General features: G+C 42.0%; 1 protein-coding gene across 1 annotated transcript; it reads right to left on the bottom strand.

Annotated features, from left to right (window-relative positions):
- Positions 1-5,549: 5,549 nt before the first annotated feature.
- FAM89A (family with sequence similarity 89 member A) lies at positions 5,550-11,773 on the bottom strand. The gene is made up of 2 exons (XM_058020572.1): positions 11,519-11,773; positions 5,550-7,547 (listed from the first exon to the last, which is right to left on the bottom strand). Exons 1-2 carry the CDS (start codon positions 11,771-11,773, stop codon positions 7,389-7,391), a joined length of 414 nt encoding a protein of 137 aa, XP_057876555.1. The 3' UTR covers positions 5,550-7,388.
- Between the last annotated feature and the right edge of the window lie 8,006 nt (positions 11,774-19,779).

Below are 19,779 nucleotides of genomic sequence, written 5' to 3'. Positions count from 1 at the left end.
GAGAATGGGCATGGTGCATTGAGATCTCTGTTCCTGGAGAATAAATGCATCCCAGCAAACTCTCTCCTGATTTGCAAAAGAAATTGTAGTGTAAATTTTCATTAGTGGGCACAGATTTTAGCAGATGCTTATACAAATAAATGCCTGCAGTAATAACGAGATATACTTGGCTTCTCTAACACTGATTGATGCATTCTGCCTGTACACACCTGCACTCAAAAGCACAGAAAAGAGTATTATTCTCTGTGAGAAGAAGGAACATTGAAAGCTTCAAACAGTCCTGCATTTGCAACAGAAACAGAAAGGACTTTTTGAATGACTGGCTAGTGATAAGTGAAAAGTCCTATTGTGTAGCCACACAAAGCACTGGAGACAAGACAAACCTATTTACATATGAGAACACAGACCTCAAGCTAACCCTATAAGAAAGGACGTGAGACAGGATAAAATATATGCAAAAACTAGAATTCCTTTTCCCCCACAGTGATTACTGCAAATTTCTACTGCTCTCATTTATCCATAATCCTGTATGCCAGCAACTGTGCAATGATGCTCTCCAAAAAATATACTAGAACTCTGGTCATAAATGTCTTTCCTCTTCTAAAAATGCACACAAATTATACATTGAATAGGTGCTATATATTCCATGCTCTCTACAGGTCATATGAATGATTCAAGGTATTTAAGGAAATGCTTCTCCAGTTTGAGCATCATGACTAAGTATCAGTCAGAAAGAGCAAGGTTATTTTAAAGATACAAGATTGTTCATACAGGACAAAATTCACATAGTAACAGAGCTTTGATATTCTAATACTATGAGAAATTAATTTTCTCTCTGATTTTATGTACTATTTTTTTCAGCTGATTCTGATAAAATGTCCTTCCCCTATACCAAACTGTTGTGATATTTCAGTTGTTTACCTTTAGTGCAACATAGCATATAAGAAGTTATTTTATTCCACAATACAGCCTTTGATGTTGTTTAGGAGTAATGGAAGAGGTAATATGTGGTCCTGTTTAAGCTTGTACTTTACCCTCTCAAAACTTCACTTGTCAGGTCACCTCTGCATGCAGTGTTTGAATTTTCCATCATCCATGAGGCCTTTCAGTACAAATAATTAGTGCTTTGTTAAAATTAAGATTCAGGTAACCAAAGATACTGTAAAGAGTTGAGAGAGGAAAAAAACCCAACAAAATGTACTGTCCCTGTCATGCAGGTGCTTTCATAACTGAAGATACGACCTTATTACACTGCCTGCTTGTAAATGATTTAAAAGGTTCTGCTGTTTGACGAGTCAGAAGAGTTTAAGCAAGAGCTGGTAGGGCTCAGACAGGCGACTTTATTGTTTGTGACAGCACCTGGTATCCTGAGCCAAAAGGAGCTCACAAACTCTTACTCATGTGTCTACCCAGATAATCACAGGGACATTTCTGACCTGTGGAAGAAACGCTTGTGATTTCTGAAAGTGAGTAGTTAGCACTGCAAGGAGGATTGAACTGCTAACATGAATTTAAGGCCGTGGTTTGACATAGAACTGAACTCTCTATGCACTAACAATTCCAAACAATCTGCTTCAGCCATTAAATTCTAACAATCCATTATTTTCATGGAATTTCTCCTCACATATTAAACTTGAGGAATTGTGAAAGATTACATTCTCTTGAAGACATTATCTTAATAAAGTCTTAGCATAAGTGCATTTATAATCTGTGGCAAAAGTTCAGAGAAGAGGCAAAATAGTCACAAGTTTGTGTATTTCAGTAGCAGATAGCTTTGTCTTTTTAACTTGCATACCAACCTTATCTGAAAAATGTAAATTCTACTGCTAAAAGCACATTCCTCTGAAATCATATGTTGGCTTCATTACTTAGGGCTGGTTGTTTCCACAATCATTTAATTAAGTTTTGCGACTAGAACAGATGAAAGAGAAGGGGCCAAAAACCTAAGGGAAAGAGACTTTTGCAGTGAGTATTCATCCCCTCCAAAGTTCCTCTGTCATTTAAAACCAAATTGCCAAACTCACTGGCTGAGTGAGTCATCTCAGTGAGAGCCCCCTGCTAATCCTCTTCATTCCTCACAAGATGCAATTGCCCCACAAGCTGCAGGTGCCAGTCCAGCACACATCCAGCCCTACCTCAACTTTAATCCCTAGAGCACATCTGGGGTCTGTGCAGCCACCTCAGCTCAGGAGAGTGTCCCTGTGCACAGATCCCCCAGGCTCTTTCAGCCATGGCAGAACCCAGTCCTCACAGCAGACCCTGGGTGTTTGCAAAGCTGCCTGCAGAGCTGGAGAGCCCAGGTTCACAGAATAAGCAGTTAAGAGGCTTTACACATAGGGAGCTTGGAAACTCACAGAAAATGTTAAAATCAATAGAAGATGACTTTGGAAATAGGAGAAATCTTTTAACTACTTTGCTAAGAAAACAAACAAGTTATTTCCTTAGGTCATGCAGCATTTGTCCAGAGTTAAATGTAGTAACTTCAAATAAGCCAAAGATAATAGATGGAAAAATCTACTTCTGAGGAGTTATTTTCTGAGAAAATGCATGTCATATATGAAAAGGAATATGAACCTCAAACTGCTGTGGTAATGTATCCTGTACAGGCAGGCTTCACAAAAACAGAGTGAATTCTTTCAAAGTGGCTGAAGGTCACAGAGCTGTACATTGGAGAAAAGACCTGTTGTTAGGGTTCCCTTTGGCACATACCTGCTTAATCCATTTCACATTCCTCCCCAGCAGCCAGCTGAACAGCAGAGTGGGGGAATTAGTTTCCTTTGCCCTCAGAGCAATCTATTTCCTCAAGGAAAATGGATGGCTTTAGCTAGGCAGCTAAATAAAGTCAAAGAAAACACATGCTTTTCAGTTAAGCAAAAATGCATACCTGCAACAAATGACTGCCACATTAAAAATACACGACAAGTAGTGGAACCCCAGCCTCTAAACAGGTCAAAAAAGAACATGAAAAATCCCCCAAGGTGTCAGCAGCAGAAGTAATCAAACACGTGACTTCAAAGAACTCGTGTCCCAGGACCTCAGCATCTCTTCCAAACTGTGCCAAGCTCTCACCTCCAGAAACTCTTAGCATTCCTCCCCACTGCTCTTCCCTTCTAGCATCCCACTGAAGGCAGCCCCTCGATGTGTACGCAGTTTTCATCCTCACTCCCTAAAAGATGTGCTGAGACTCACCTCCTTCCCACTGCCCCCCGGGCACCCAGCACTGCAGAGCTGCCAGCAGCTGTGTGACCACGCAGCTTTTGCCTTCTGGCAGCAGGGTGGCCTAACAGAAGCCAAAAGGGGAATTATAACTGTGATCCTGTCCAAGGAAGAAGCAGTTAAGCCTCTCTCTGCTCCTCCAACTCCAAATTCTTACAAGCTTTCTAAGAACAGACCAACTTCTGTCCTATCAGCTCTAGTTCATAGCAAGCAGGCTGATGGAAAATGCCTGGACAGATTTACTGCATACGTTTTGTTTCCTTAGGATGAAGGCTAGATGTGACACAAAACCTTAGGCTTGTAAATAAGTACTAAGTGGATCAATTATAAAGCACTGTGGGGGCTTTGCTACTCTCTTCATTGCATTTAAAATTTGCAAACTGTCTTATTTACAAGAAATTGTAAACATAACTTTAAAAAAATCAACTTGTTTTAGAAGCCACATAAAATGACTGGTTACCTATGATTAGGAACTAAATTAATTACAAATACTATAGTAATTCCTGCCTAATTCTCCTAGTCTTCCAATCTCATGACTACACCAAATACTGTACTAAAGCCTCAACTTTAACAAGCATCTAAACTATGCATAAACTGAGTGCAGATTTGCCCCATCTTTATTGGAAAACTCCTTCTTTGAAGCAACATTCATGCTTTTTACAAATTATTCTAATGATTGCCTACTGCATTTCAGTGCATTAATGCAATACCTTTTAGTAAGACATTTGTCCTGTATATTTGAATATCTCCTTTATCTAAGTATGCAGCTGTTCCACAGTCTTGGAAATAACAAACAGCAATTCTGATTTTAGGAGAAGATCCCTGCTTTGAAGTCAATCTACACTAAAGTCAATAGCACTGACAGTGACTTCACCAGGAGCTGAAGCTGAACCTAAATGCTCATCTGTTATATTAGCCTTAGTATCAGTCACCCATTACTTTTTGGCACCCACTTTTTCTCCAAAGCAGAGCACTTCTTCCAGACTCTTCTCTTTTTGTAGACTAAGGAAATTTCCAGGGAACTAAACTGTAATGTAATTATGACAGTATGACTCTGCAGTTGTCATAGCAATGGAATGAGGGTGATATGCTGTGAAGTAAAAATAAAACTTCAAGTACAGCCAGTGGAGAACTAACAATTATTTCTAACTGCTTTACCACATTTACAGGCCCTTTGGAGAAAGGCCATTGAAGTCACACAGCATAGACTGCCTTCTGAAGTGCTGTACTCAAGAGTTTTCCACCTCTGGGCAGCAGGAGCCTGACTGTTCTTGCTTCCTTGTACACCTGGCTTTTCCTGGGCCTGCTCATTATTGCCCGTGCTACGTGGGACTGGAAAAGCTCCGCAGTGTTCGCTGGGTAGAGAAGATTCCAAGGGTTTCTTTCATTGTATCCTTAAAATATACAATGTTATCCTTAAAAACTTAGGAGTTGACCCGGGGTTGTGGAGTCAAAATGGGAAAGCTGTGTTGGGATGAGGTTCAGACCAAGGGTAGGAAGCTTCTGTAGTAACATGACTCCGTTCTGTTGTGCGCACACCAAACTCAGACTGAAGCTGCCTGCAGCAACTACTCAGTATTTAAAGCTACGCTTTCATACCAAGCACCTCTTTCAGAGCAATTTCATGCTGTAATAATGTGGTAAAGAGATACAGCTCATAACTGCAACACCAGGCATAGAAATCAGCCTCTGAAACAACTGCTTATTCCTTAGTTTTAAAACCTTTTTCTTTCTGCCCTTGTGGCATTTGGGTTTTCCTTAGGAACACAGACTGTAACTTCTCTCCCATGCAAGATGGTGTTATTAAAAGGGGCAGGGTGCTGAAAACTTAGCAAGTTGTTATAATCCATCCTGTTTTTCAGTCCAAATTTTGTGAAGTAGTACTTTAGGACACTTGTTCTTCCCTTGGTAGAGGGAATACCAGCCAAATGTTCCAGGTTGCCTAAATCATGAGCAGGATTAGAAATATAAATCACTTTGCTTTTTAATTTATGTAAGAGAAAGTACTGTGAATTTTGCTCAAGTCCATTCTCATCACCAAGACTATTAAGGAATGGCTGTCTAAAGATCTGTAAAACAGAATTATTAGTTTTAGTAGTAGAAACAGGATTTTCTCCAGAATTCAAAACCAAATAAAATCCAATTAAGACAGAGAAGCAGGAAATTCCATTCCAAATAGAGGTAGGTGGAACTTTTTCCAATTTAATTCAAAAATTGCTTTCTTCAGTCCAGGGTGATGACTAGTCCTAGTTTTCTTATGGGAGGGTTGGGAAGGGGGGTAGGGTTTGTATTCACTGAAAAGGTAAATTAAAATACACACAACATTAGAAAGGTATGCTAAACATCATGCTTTTTATTTTTGGGGAAAGAGCAAGAAAATAGCAGTACTTCAACAGACTAGAAAAAGCCTCATGTAAATACTAAAAGCACAGCAAATTATACTAAAAGCTTATACATTCTTAAGTCAAAGCAGAAAGTTGCATGTAAATATGTGTGTGTATATATACTTATACATGTATACACACATAGGCACACAACTTTTAAGTACAGATATAACTATCTGAATTATCTGTGTTTTCCTTATCATTCAGTGTAGTTTTGGGTGAGTGAAGCAATTAGACCAGAATTAACATAAAAAAAATTATCCAACCACTGCCACAGAACTAGATTAAGAACTTACACACATACACAATCACAGCACAGTCTTTACTCTCGTGGCCTTTGAATTCCACTAAAATAAGCCAGTTTTAGAGGGAATGCACCCTGGAAGTCTCTTGGCTTTTATCACTGAAACATCCTAGCCTTTGTTAAAAACTAACAGAGGGGCTACCCCAGAATGTGATCTCCAATTCTTCCTGCAAACTGCATGCATGCCAGACATGAACCATGCAAAAACCCTTTGAGGTTTAAGCCCTTAATTATTACCTTGTGTCAAGATTCAGGCACTGTGCTTTACAGCAATCTTCAGAATTAAATTTAAGAAACTAAAATCACATTGGGAATTGATTTTACTTAAAATAGAGAAGGGTGAAAACTCAGATAGTTGGCAACTCTCAGCTGATTAAGCATTTCACACAATGAATTAATAAAAACTTAACCAAGTGCTTTAGTAAGTTCTGAAAACAAAAATAAGTTATATTTCAAAGAACAAGTTAGTATAAAAAGTTTTAACATATGCAAAGTATGTGCTCAAAATACTTGTTTCGCATTTTTAAAAAGAGCTGTCATCTACCTTACAGCAACAAAGTTCACCCAGTATAAAATATTGCAATTTGTCCCATTGTGTCATATGAGAGGTTTCCTTATTCTTCATATGATCAAGAACACTTGCACATGAGTTCATGTTATTCCAAGCCACATAGTGGCAGACAGACTATGTTTGAAAACGTGCTTTTACTATGCAGTGCAGTAAAAGCTGAGCAAACCATTTCAGAGCAGCGTTTAGCAGGTCGAAGAGCTATGTTGATGCAAGAAATCCAGAGAAGAGTATAAAAGTTAATGCCAAGTGGCAGTACCAAGAAAGTGAATTAGATCAACAGAAAAAAAACCCCTGCTGATAACATTCACTATCACATGTACAGCTTGTAAGCTAGGAATAAATTAGCTTAAGGAGAAAAAAAAATTCACTGTGTAAACAATTCACCCAGTACAAAACTGGATGCAGCCGGTAAGAGCAGAACTAGCTTAGTAGTGCTGAGGATGTGCGTGCATCCAGATGCCTGTTCAAAATGCATTTATCAATGCCACTGACCCCCCAAAAATCACCTAGAGCTATTTACACCACAGCAGAGGCTTCCCTCCCCCCTTATGAAGTTATTACAACTCAGGAAGTCGCTGCTGTCTACTACGATTAGAATTCCAGTTATAAGCTACCGATGTTTGTAAGATGAAAACACCCACCTTCCAAATTAAATTGAAAACTCTTGTCAAGCATGTCTGAAGACTCTTCAAAAGTTAAAGTACAGCACTTTGCTCAAGTGGTATTTGCATGAGTAACTTGTACTGACTGCCTGTTAAAATAAGAGAATTTAACACAACTCGGGGTAGCTGGGTGTTCCTCCTCAGGAAGAGGGATCCATACAAATTCCAGTCGTTCTTGTTGAGGTGTGTTAGAGGGAGAGAAGGACCAAAGAACCTCAGTCCAGTCAGCCTCGAGGGGAATCTTCCTGCTTCTAGAAGTATTCCTCCTCTTCATCAAAAAATCCGTTTTCCATGGCGTATGAGCAGTCTGCGTTAGAGTCAGCTTGGCAGGCACCTTTGTACTCTTGAATGGACTCGTACAGGGAGTAGAGCTGACACAGCAATGACATATCCAGCTGCCGAAGGCCAACCTGGAGGGGCAACAATTCAAACTATCATTACTGCAAGTGTCTTTCTATGGCAGTATAGTGCTATATATCTTTTGTTGCTAAACAGGAGGTTCAAGCTTCCTTCCACCTTGAATAGTTATGAAATGTGAAAGTAAAATTCATTTTCTAAGGTGGCAGATGCCCCATGGGATAAACTGGACAAAAGAACAAGGAATGATGTGATGCAATAGTACAGAACAAATGCAAAGTGTTCTTCCAAATGCTGTATTACAATGATGGGTCTAACTTCCAATAAGCAGTTCACTGCTGTCGGAGCCGTGGCAGATAAATTCATGAAGTCTATATTCCTCATTATGCAAGGGAGATATTTTTCCAGAAACATCGTGTGTCTTTCACACATCTTTCTCTGACACCATCACAAGGTGCTCTGCTTTTGTCTGAAACAGGCTGGAGTAAAAGTTTTAAATGGGACTCTGACTGGTTTTCCCATTTCCCAGCTAAGTATTTCTACTCTAATTTTCTTTTCAATGTTGATGTACATAGGCATCTGGCAAAGCCAGGTATGTCCAGCACATTACAGCACACTACTTCCAGGCAGCAAAACTAAAGCAGAAGTGACACAAGGACAAACTTCATCTCTTACAAATCTTCAGAGTACTTTCATGTGCCACTCAAGCACAGGCTTGATTATAATTAAGCACCTAATATTTTGGTCCTTAAGATTCTCAAATATTCCAGAGCAAATTAAAGATTTAAAACCATTTAAAAAAAGGCTGCATCTTTATGTCAGGTACAAAACCAGTATGTTGCACTGCAAACTGAAATCATGCTACTCATTTAACTCAATTCAGTCTCCCTCTCTGGCAACAAAATGGAGAGTTTACTTGACATTGTCACCTATCCAAGTCAGATCAAATTAAAACTAGGTTTTGCCTTGTAGCTAATTTAAACCACCACCCAATTAGTGATTCTAGAGAAACAGCCATTTCAGCCTTATTTTTCAGCAAAGTGTTAAGCCAACAGACTGCTCCTAGTGAGCCTCAGTTTCATCAAATAAAAAGTTTTTGCCACAACCCATGTCAAGAGGAAATAAATAAATAATGTTAGCAGCATTTACTGCAACCTGAACACCAGGCTGTATTTTATTCATAATGAGAACTCTAACCTCTCCTTATGCTTCTAAATTCTCAGGACAAGTCACTCAGCACACAAGAAAACCACAACAAGCTAGCATGAAGATCTTACTTTGACACTGCTGAACTATTCTACCAGCAGCTCTTTCTGAAAGTGGGGAGAAAAAAAAAATCATACACCACAATGCCACTGAGAAAAAGAGGATACAGCATCTTTCAAGAACAACACAAATTACCCGGTGACATCATGAAGCCAAAAGATGGAAGTCTTGCACAGGCTAAATGTGAAGACTTTGGGACAAGACCTGGAGCACTGTGCTAGCTGCCAGGACATTACAGGTAAGTCTTTCCACACCTCAGATCTATGCTACTTTTCTTATCCATTTTCCTTTATAACTTAAACTGCTCACCTCAGGTAAGAAAGAATGCTGTGAAGTTGGACTTAATGCTCTGACATACAAGCATGAGATCCACCTGCAGACCTGCATGAGAGCTAAATGTTTGAGGGACAAGACTGCAGTCCAGAGCTGTTCAAAAAGCAATCAGGAGTGAGTCGAGGCAAAAAAGTCAACCGGGAGACCAGCGACCTTTGTCTCCCAAGGAAAGTGGGAGCATTTTCACCAGCAGCTCTCCTGTTTCAGCTCCATAAAAGACTTGAGCACTTTCTGTGAAGTTCAGTCCTACTGACTGCCAAGCACAAACTTCAAGAGAAAAATTGCCCAGCAGAATTAACATAATAGGTCTTTAAACCAAATGGTTATGTTTAATATCTTATTTTTCTGTTGCTGTCACTAATATCAAGCAATCAAACAGGAAGTCTACTGAGAAAAATGCAGCCTCTTCAAAACTTTCAATTATGATCCCTGAGGTAAGAAAAGCCTGAAGAAATGTCCAACATTGATAGCATCAGCACAGTTTTTAATGCCAGCCAAGCTGTGTTTGACTCTTGATAAGACAACCTATAGTGCACAATTCCATGTGATAATTCTGCTCCTCACAATCACAGTTCTGAAATGACCTCTCCTTTCCTCCCTCTCTCTCTCTCTCCAAAGCATCCAAGTTCATCACTTTCTCAGCTTTAGAAACTTACATACATACACACAGTACCTTGCCTGATCATGCAGGAAAAGATGCTCTGTGCATTTCTTCCTCATTCACTATGGAAAATTTAAATCAAGCCTATTACTCAATAAAAATATCTTTGATTGCTGCAAGAAAAATATCTTTGCTGCAAGAAAGAGTGTTCAATATCAGTAATAAAGCCCTTTAATCTTCTTGATGAAAGACAGCCTATTGGTACACAAGAGTCTCTCTAATTTGTACAGGCCACAAAAAAGTACATCTGGAACCAAGGACCCTGTTGCTTGAAAGTCTTTGATGTGTTTAGAAGTATCTTTTTCTTCAGAAGTATTTTATCAAATTATCATCAAGGCTAACAGAGTATTAAAGGAAAGTTTAAAGGGGAAGTCTAGTTATCAAATTACTTTGAGAAGTATCTCATTTGATTTCCCATTACAAAAAAAATAGATTAGACTTGCCTAATGAGTTCTCTTTGCTTTTTTGGAAAGGCTTAAGACGACTAAGACCATATGTCCTTGTTTCCTTTTACAGCATTGCAGAAGAAAGCCCCAGCAGTCGATAGACACCCATCCTTCCTGAGCCTTAATGCAAACTGGCAATTCTAATACACAGTTTTAAGAATTATCTCTAACTGTTGAAACACTGGTGGCAAACTAGGATTTCAGCACACTACACTGTTCTTCTAAATCCCCAGAAAGACCTTACAAAAGAGCTTTTTGTCCTCAAGCACATTTTTAGCCTGAGAAAAAGTCTTTAACTTGGCAGATTTTCAGCAATACCATATTTTATATGCTCCACAGTGTTATTAGAGATGAAAGACACCTCTGGAGATCATCCAGTGCAAAGCTCCTGCCAAAGCAGGGTCACCTCAAGCTGGTGACACACAAACGTGTCCTGGTGGGTTTTGAATGTCTCTAGACAGGCAGACTCCACAAGCTCCCTGGGCAGCCTGTTCCAGTGGTCTGTTGCCCTCAATGTAAAGAAGTTTTCCTCATGTTGAGGTGAAACTCCTTGTGTTTCAGTTTATAGCCATTGCTCTTCATGCTGTCGCTGGGCACCACCAGAAAGAGTCTGGCACCATCCTCTTGAGACTCACCTTTCAGATATTTATATATATTAATGAGATTTCCTCTAAGCTCTCTTTTTTCTAGACTAAACAGATCCATCTCCTGCAGTCCCTCTTCATAAGAAAGGTGCTCCAGACCCCTAATTATCTTTGTGGCCCTCCGCTGGACCCTCTTCAGCATCTCCCTGTCGTTCTTGCACTGATTCTACAGAACCCTCAGCGGGCGAGGCTTAGGCTATTATTAGTCACTACAGCTGCAGCTTGCACCAGCACAGCACCAACACCCAATTAGTGTTTAATCAAAAGGTGCGCCAGGTCGCCCGGAAGAATTTCGCTATAACAACGCCGCGCTACAGGATCAAAAGAGAGTCCTGGAGAGAACCACGCCGAACCACAGCCACCTGGGCTGCACGAATCGCCGCCGACGCTGGGGGATTTTTGACCGCCAGCCTTTCAGCGTGGCTGCCGGGTCCCGGGGGTGCCGCAGGGCGCGGTAAGCGGCTCCCCATCCACATCCGCGGCAGCCCCGCCGCCACCGGCCCCGGCCCTCCCCCGCCGCCGGCACCGCGCCGGGTTACGGGGGCTGCACCGGCCCGCCTGCGCCCACCGGGGCCGGAGCCGGGGCGCCGTTCTGGCCCCGGGGAGGTGGCGGCGCCCCCGCCGCCGCTCGCCACGTCCGCCGCCCCCGCCGAGCCCCGGCCCGCCCCGCTCACCATCTCCTTGCGGAGCAGGGCCAGCGCCGCGTCCAGGTTGGGAGGCTTGGGCGGGCGCGGCGAGCCCCGGCCGCCGCCGCTCAGCTCGTCCTGGATGCGGGACTTCTGCGCGTAGAGGCGCTCCAGGTCCCGCCAGCGCCCGCCCTGGCCGCCGCCGCCGCCCGAGGACGAGGAGTTCAGCAGCCCGCTCAGGCTCTTGGGCAGCGGCGGCAGCCCCGCGCCGCCGCCGGGCCCCGGCAGCCCCGGCCCGCTCATGCTGCAGCCGCGGCCACCGACGGAAGGAGCCGCCTCGGCCCCGCCGCGGGAGGCGCCGCCCGGAGCCCGCCCCGCCTCCGGGCCGGGCGGGGGTGGGGAAGCCGTGCGGGGCCGGCCGAGGGAAGGGAGGCCGGGGAGGTAGCCGGGGGGCCGGAGGGGCCGCGCCGCAGGTGCCCCGGTTCGGCGCTGGGGCCGCTTTGTGTGAGGCGCGGTGAGACCCTGCGGGCGCGGCCTCAGCCCGTGCCCCACAGAAACAGCCCCGCGGCAGCGCTCGGTCCCCGGGCACGGCCGGCAGAAGGGCCCTGCGGCAGCGGGGCTGAGCCTCCGGGCTCGGCCCCGGGGCTGGGGGAGGGATGAAGCGCAGTGAAAGCAGGCATGAAAGCAGATTAACTGCTGCAGGCGGAGGTGACCGCTTCTTCTGTGGCGATGGTGTTGCATCAGTCGCCTGGATAACGCGCACTGCTCACCCTTTCCATCAAGATGTTTCTTTCTTCCCCCGTTTGGGCTGGGATAAATGGCTTCTTAGTAGCTGTACAGTGCCGTGTTTTTGATTCAGAATGAGAATAATGTTGATAATACACTGATGCTTTGATTTTTGCTGAGTCGTGTTTATCCTAAGGGCTCTCTTTTGTCTCTGTGTGCCTGTCTCATGCTCTGCCGGGGAAAAGGTACACAAAAGAAACTGGGAGGGAGCACAGCCGTGACCGGTGACCCAAACTGGTCAAAGGGATATTCACCTTTTTATTTGTACTTTGTTCTCAATTATTAAACTGTTCTTATCTCAGCCTACATGTTTTACTTTTGATTCTTCTTCCCATTCCACTGGGGGAGAGGGAGGGGGTGTGGGGGAGTGGGGTGGCTGAACGAGCAGCTGTGGTGCTTTATTTCCAGCTGAGCTTAATCCACCACCCTTTCACATGTTCACAGCCAAGTTTTGTACTTAAAGTGTTTTATCTCTGGGCGTTGCAACTACACAAACCTGGGTCTATCTGCTTTGTGAGTCAAACTTCTCAACCTGAGAGTTAGCTCGCTGTCTGTCTTCCAGCATTATTCACAGAGAGGATTATTGCTCTGCTTTACAGAAATACCCAGGTGCTTTCCTGAGAAGGCTGCGGAGAGGGAGCCATGCTCCAGGACCGGGGATGTGGCACGGGAATCCCCAAAACTGCCAATGTGGCCACAGCAACACAACCTCCATGTGCCAGCTCTGATTTTGTGCCTTTTATGCTTCCTCCTTTTCTCCTTGACATGTTTGCATCTCCGGAGTCTCTTAAAAAAAAAAAAAAATAGGGCAGTTTTGGATTATTCAAAATCCAAACCAAAGCAGGGTATTAAATTGGAGTTCTGGGAATATGCTGCCATTGCCAAGCCAGATTGTTTAGAGGTGCATTCCTATTCCCATGACCCTGCTTTGTTTGTGGGGTTTTCTCTTCAAGAAATACCCAGATATGGTGATTTTGAGTTAAGCCTCTACATACTTTCAGTTTTGTTCCCAGACTCGCATGGTTTTTTCATGGTTTAAATGTCATTGGACTCTGACAATTGTTTTCAAACTGCCTAAAGTCGAGGAAGTTTTTGCCAATCGTTCTTCATGTTTACATGACACTTTAGGGATTGATTTTTCAGACAACTTGATGTGCTTTTTAATGCTTTTTGCCCTGGAATGAAGATTTTTCCCCCTGTTAGGCATGATGCTACTTCTGCCCAAGTTGATTGTGAAAAATAAAGTTGTGCTCATAGCTTTTATGAAAATAAAGGCATTTAAACCATCCTTATTGTAGATTAAAAGTGTTAATGAAGGGTGCCTGAGTGCACAACCTTTGTTTTGGTTTGCTAAAGAAATACACACTGTACTATTTTTCTGCTTATTAGAAAATGTATTTATTTGTTCTCCATTCACCACCCCCCATTTTTCTCCCAGATGACAGCGATTTGAAAAAGCTTGTATAATTTTATCTACCACTCTATCTTCTTTTTTTTTCAGTTTACCTGATTTCATTAAATTCTGAGTGCATTTTTTCACACTTATGTCCTTTAGGCACCTTATTGTCACATTTACCATTGCAGAGAGCTTTATGTTGTCTTACTGCTCAGCTTTGTAATCTGAAAAAGTAAAAAAACCCACTTTTTGGGTTTTCAGTCACCCTTCTCTCAACTGGCAACCTTATCTAGCCTTCATTCATACTAAATTCATAATTATCCTTTAAAATCTAAATCTACTGCTTTATTTATTCTGACCTAGTTATAACAGGGTGATAATGGAAGCTGGAGTCTTTTGCAGTTATGTCTTTCGGCTATGAAGCAGCTTTTGGTAGCTGTGTAGACCTCTTGGTCTTTGTTGGTTCCCAGAATTGAACTACAGAAACATGTTACTTGTCAAAACTGATCTTTGCTAAGGATGTTACCTCAAAAAACCCCATATTAAAAATATATGCTGCTATGTCATAAAGAATTAGGAAGTTCCAGGAGAGTGGTGTCCCATAACATCTCCTTATGCATTATGGTGTGGGTTTAATTTACATGTTCATATGTGATGTTTTTCCTTTCCTAATTCATCAGGAGGATACACAATGCCTGTGTATCATTTGTGCATCATTTACTAACAACCCTCTCTCCAAATGTGGTGATCTATATGCATTATAGTGTACCTTGAACTGATACATTAAGACTGTTCCCTACAGCCTTTTCTCTGATGTTTTCCCCTCTAATAAGTGACTTATCCACAGATGTTAATGGAATTCCTCGTTATGACAGCCCTCTGTTAGAAGGTAGTGTTGTTATCCCCGTTGGAACGAGGACATGAGGACACAGGGAGCTGAAGGTAGGTCATGGTAAAAAACATTGACTAATATTAAATGCCTGGTTTGTGATTCCCAGGAATGACTTTCCACCCAACAGAACTGACTAAAGAACATGTGCCTCTGCTTCAAGCTACCCTGCACAGAGCAGCATTTCTGCTTAAAGCTACCTTCAATAGAACTTTAAAGTAATACTCCAGAGTTTGCAGCAATGTGGCACGTGTCACATTTGTCAGCTGTGCATCAGGGATATCCTAAAACTTGCCAAACAAGATGCACCAGAGCTCGTCTGTCAGTGTCCTTTTTGTGTTGGGAAGATGTATCTCATTGGGTTAACTTGCGGTCAAAATTACTTGTCAAGGGCCAGTCAGGGTCCAGATATCACAATCTGGGCATAAGCAAGACAAATTAATAATTAGTTACACATGCTTTACTCTTCCATTTGCCCCTGTAGTTAAAGTGCCTGAACACACTCAGTTTCTCATGAGGCCCATGGCTTTTATCACTGGTATGGAGGAACAGAGATGAGACTGTTTTGGGGTGCTTTGGGAATGATGTGAATTGTGAGATTCACTTGGCCAAAGAGAATTCACAATTTGCTGGGTATAATTGGAACCTCATATATGATGCCATATAGTGGTATATCCAAACATAAACTAGATTTTCAGCTAAAGATCATTCAATTCTTAGGCACCATTTTTCATCAGTTTTAAATAAAAATGATCGGGTCCTAATTTTGACACTTTTTCCCCAGGTAAATTTTTATATATTTGTCTTAAAGGTGAAACCCCAAGCATATTCTAACACATATCACAGGGGCTTCCAGCTAGGCCCCTAGCAAAGTGGTATCCCAGATCTAGAGCAGAGATCCTTCTATTTAAGCTACCTGAGTAAACAGGAGCAATAGAGGGCTTTTACCTTTTTTATAGGTCTGCTACCTCATAGATACCCAAGAAAGACACTTCAGCCTTTACAGGATTCAGAACAAAGTGCCAAAAACACAAATACAGAGGTTTAGGTTTCTCAACGAGGACGGTATGGATTTTTGAACTAATTTATGCCCATCGGTTAAAGCAGTGAGAAGCAGTATGAAAATCTGAAGAGCGTGTGCGCGTGGCAAATAGTTACATTTCTGCAGTGATGAGTGGTCTAATTCCTCTCTCTCACTGTATTTTTTACACTGCTGTCAGTTCCAAGTGCTGTTTTTTGTGTTGTGAATGGGAAAAAAGACTCAAAGTATGTACTTTCATATCAAAAATTCCAGTTCAGGATTATAGGAAGGACCATGCTAAGGAAAGATAAGGACTGGATCTGAAAGTAAAGTTGATGGAAACTCTAGTTGAGGTATCCAACTGTTGTTTTCCTGATGATGCCAAAATACGGTTTGTTCATACCTCTGTTCAAATTTAGATCAAACTATAAATCTTCTCCACAGTTCATCACTCCGTGCACTGCAACACTAGTTTTAAAATCTCCTTATTCTGTCCTCTCCAGCCTCATAGATTCTTCCCCATTTCGTGAACTCTAGAAAAAAAGAATTGTAATTTAGACCAAATTCATAATCCTATAATGTATCCTTTTTTACAGGATTTCTGCTGTAGTTAAGAAAGCAAGCCATTTTATTGTTTCTTATAAGTTTGCAAAAGTAAATCCTCCAAAATGAAATGAGAAACAATGGTAGGCTGTAGGAATTTATAATTTCAGTACTATATGAAAATTCATAGCCATGAAAGAATACAGCAGATTTTGTGAGGTAACTGTGTAATAGACTAGCCTCATGCCCAAAGTTCTTAGTGGCTCTGAACATCTTCCCTACATCTCCTTTTGCTGTGTCAAAAAAAAAAAAAAAAAAGAAAAAAAAGAAAGAAGAAAAGCAAAAAGGACTTCAAAGTGCTTTGGGATATTTTTCTCCTCTTTCTCATGAGTTCAGTATAGTTCTGATAAGCATTTGCCTCTTCCAAAAGGTGCTTGAGGGGGCATTTATTACCAGTCTCTGGTTAGTTCAGTTTGTTAGCCTCACAACAACTCATTTCTTACTCTCAAGAGTCCAGCTTGACTTACAGTAACAGCTTTCCAGAATCTGATTACTGAAAGCAGATCGCCAGGGGATCAGAGCTACAGGCTTTAAGGGTATTTGTCTTATTATCCCAGTGACACTGAGCAGACCCTTTCCTTTAGTGAGATCTGCATTGGGGTCAGATCTGGAGGATGGGCTGAGGTCATCTGGGGTAAAAATGATGGGAGCTCTAAATCTGCAGGCAAAACAGCACAGCGGGAAGCAAGCTGCCGAGCGGGAATGGCTGCGGGTGCACAGAAGGGGGAAGGACTCGTGCTGGCTGAGTGCAGTATATTGCAGATTCTCTAGCAATTTGTATCTGCCTCAAGGCCTTTTTGAGTGAGCAGTGGTCATTGGTAATTTTAAAAAAAGAATTCTTTATTTCTCTGTGAAATGGTCATTTGGAATAAACATGGAAGTTTCTATGTACTATTATGTCAGGGGATGTTAGCAAAGAGATCATATTTCTTGCTTCTTTCTTCTGTGTTTGCCCTTAGCAATTGTGTATATCAGATTTTTTTTTTTTTCAAGGCTGAATATGGAAATCTGTTAGATAACATGTTTTCACTGTAGAAGTAGATTACACTGCTCAGGAGATAAACATTCCTCTTCAGCTGTAAATTACTATAATGCTGGCTGGGGGGGGCATAATTTTATATTTAGACGTACCTGTGTTCTCTTACCATGACCTTTCCTCTGCGGCAGTGCAAGTAGACAGATTTGTGCCTGAATAATTAAGTTCAAAACGGAGGCTGCAGAAAGCCCCATTCCACACCGTTCCGTTCAGCTGTGCCGATGCCACTGTCCCACACTGCCCTCCGCCTGCCTGGAGCTCTGCCTGCGCTGCAAGGAGCCCGCACTCCTCTGCAGGCACTCACATTTCAGTGGGGCAGCAGCTGGGGTGGCACAGGGGGGATGAGGCTTCAGAGATGCCTGAGAGCACAGCAGCAGCTGAATTGAGGGCAGGCCAGAGCTTGAGGGGAGCATCCTCGTGTGGACCTGGATCTCCTTGTCTTGTGCTGAAATTGAGCCACCTCTGAGGTGGGACAGGGGAAATCATTTAACGGTGTGTAACATTATTTCTAAACAGTTTAGAGGAGAAAGATACTCTGTGTAATTGAAAGTTCATTTAGCTAGAGAGAATGTAATTACCTGGCACAGTTAGAGGAGCAGAACTATTATGAATCTTTGATGAAAGTTGTCATCAGTTGTTTAATGGCCAACAAGTGACTAGAATTTTTTGTTTCATATTTCATACAAGAACAGCACATTCAGCAGCCCCAGTGACCCCTAAATTCAGTGCAGAGGCACTCAGCAATTACTGTCTCAGAGGCAGATGTTCTCCTAGCTGAACTATGATCATTGCTTCTTGCAGCATTTTAGTGTGTAGCACCCAAACAGCAACAAGTTTGGGCCTTATTTCAAATGGGCAACCTACTTCTGTAATGGTACTGACAAAGGAATGTCTTTGAAATACTGTCAGTATTTAAAAATTAAATACATTCTATGCAGCAAACATAATGCTTGAAAATAACTTCTTGGTATAAGTACATGATGCCCAATTTTTACCTGGTGTGAACTTGGCAGAGAAATTGTATCAAAGCAGATTACATTTCAAACAGTGTGGAAACAATTCACCCCTCTTTCCCCGCTTCTTGTCTGTTAGAAAAGCCCCTCTCAGGCAGTGCAAACTGTGGGCTGTTTCTCTGTCTCCTGCCCAAGAACTGTATGTGCCTGCCAGGAGGGAAGATGATCCTTATCAGCATGTGCTGGGCTCATGTGCCTCTCAACACAATCATGCTTTTCAGTTTATTGCAGACAGACACGATTGTCCCAGGCTGACATGTGGACTGAAGGAAACACATCCAGCTCACCAAGAGATCCAAATGTTCAGCTCACCTTCCCTTCTTGAAGTCCCTCCAGCTTTTCAGAGTTGGAAACTTTGGTAGAGATGTTGAGGAATAACTGTAATGCCAGCAGCTGTCATTGCCAGGTGGGAATGGTGCTGGAGTGCAGCGATTCCTGCACACACCTTAGGCACCTGCTGCAATGCTGGAGACAGCTCACATGTGACAGGATCAAACCATATAATAATCCAGTCAATTCTTTGTCATTTTACAACTTGGTGCCATCTGGAGTATGGCACAGAGAGAGGAGAGCCTCACCCAAAAAGCAATCTACAGTAAATGTTGAGGTTGCAAAAGGAAGTGAAAATGGAAAGTAAAACAAAAGGCTGAAACCCCTGCAGGGGGAAATGCGACAGCAAATATCCGCAAGGAGGGGAAGCTGCTGAGTCCAAACATCAGGGCTGGAAATGAGATCAGTTCAAGCTGATCCCTAATCAGTCACTGACAGGAACAAACAGGTATACAAATGAGTTGGAGGGAAAAACAAGGATTTATGAAGTATTTTTGGCAAGTCTGGAAAAATAAGAGTCATTCAATTTGGGAAACGTGATCTAAAGGCTTCTTTGCTTTTCTCTGTTGAGTTGTCCAGGGAAGATAGAGGCCTACAGAGACTGCCTGAATAAGAACCATCAAAAATAGGATTGCTATCAAGTCCAACACCTGCTGTAAAAATAAAAGTCAGTTTTAAGGTACATCAATAATTTTATTTCTTCTGGCATCTCTAAAGAATGCTAAGGAGTTAGAAGTGGTGGAGACCTTTTGAAGATCTTGTTTACAAGTTGGACAGGCAAAAGCAACTTCTTCCTTCTTGGTCTTCCTTCCCTCTTAGCTTCTTTTTTAAAACTGTGACAGGATAAACAAAATGTAATTTATAGAAGGCCACAAACCCCTATACTATGAGAAATAAGATGTGGAGTGCAAGGTATGCATGCTTTGATTTCAACTTAGTGTTTTTATATCACTTTCAGAGTGCAATTGCTCTTTCTTATGAGTTTCCAGAACTTTTTGGAAAACCAGTGACCTGGAATAACTTTTAGATATCTCACAATTATTGTCAAATTTCAACTGTGAGAAAAAATGTCAAGTAACATCTCTTTTATTTTTCAATGCTTATGAAAACTTTTAGAATAAAATTAACATAATTTTGTCAGTGCTTTGAAAATAGGTTACTTGTATCCTGTGGCACTCACTCTTTTGATGAAGACATTTATATTTACCAGCTTCATTCTTGTCAAGTCATGGTTT

This window comes from Melospiza georgiana, chromosome 3 (assembly GCF_028018845.1).
Source record: "Melospiza georgiana isolate bMelGeo1 chromosome 3, bMelGeo1.pri, whole genome shotgun sequence".
In the NCBI taxonomy this organism is placed as follows: Eukaryota; Metazoa; Chordata; class Aves; order Passeriformes; family Passerellidae; genus Melospiza; species Melospiza georgiana.
The sequence above is the reverse complement of the archived record's forward strand: the minus strand, read 5'-3'. Positions and strand labels throughout refer to the sequence as shown.

What these genes read in the sequence shown, in the direction of transcription:
- FAM89A (XM_058020572.1), bottom strand. Translation starts at nt 11,773, where the DNA reads ATGAGCGGGCCGGGGCTGCCGGGGCCCGGCGGCGGCGCGGGGCTGCCG. An exon ending in CCCTGCTCCGCAAGGAGATG is followed by an intron (nt 7,548 to 11,518) that starts GTGAGCGGGGCG and finishes TTGCCCCTCCAG; the next exon opens with GTTGGCCTTCGGCAGCTGGA.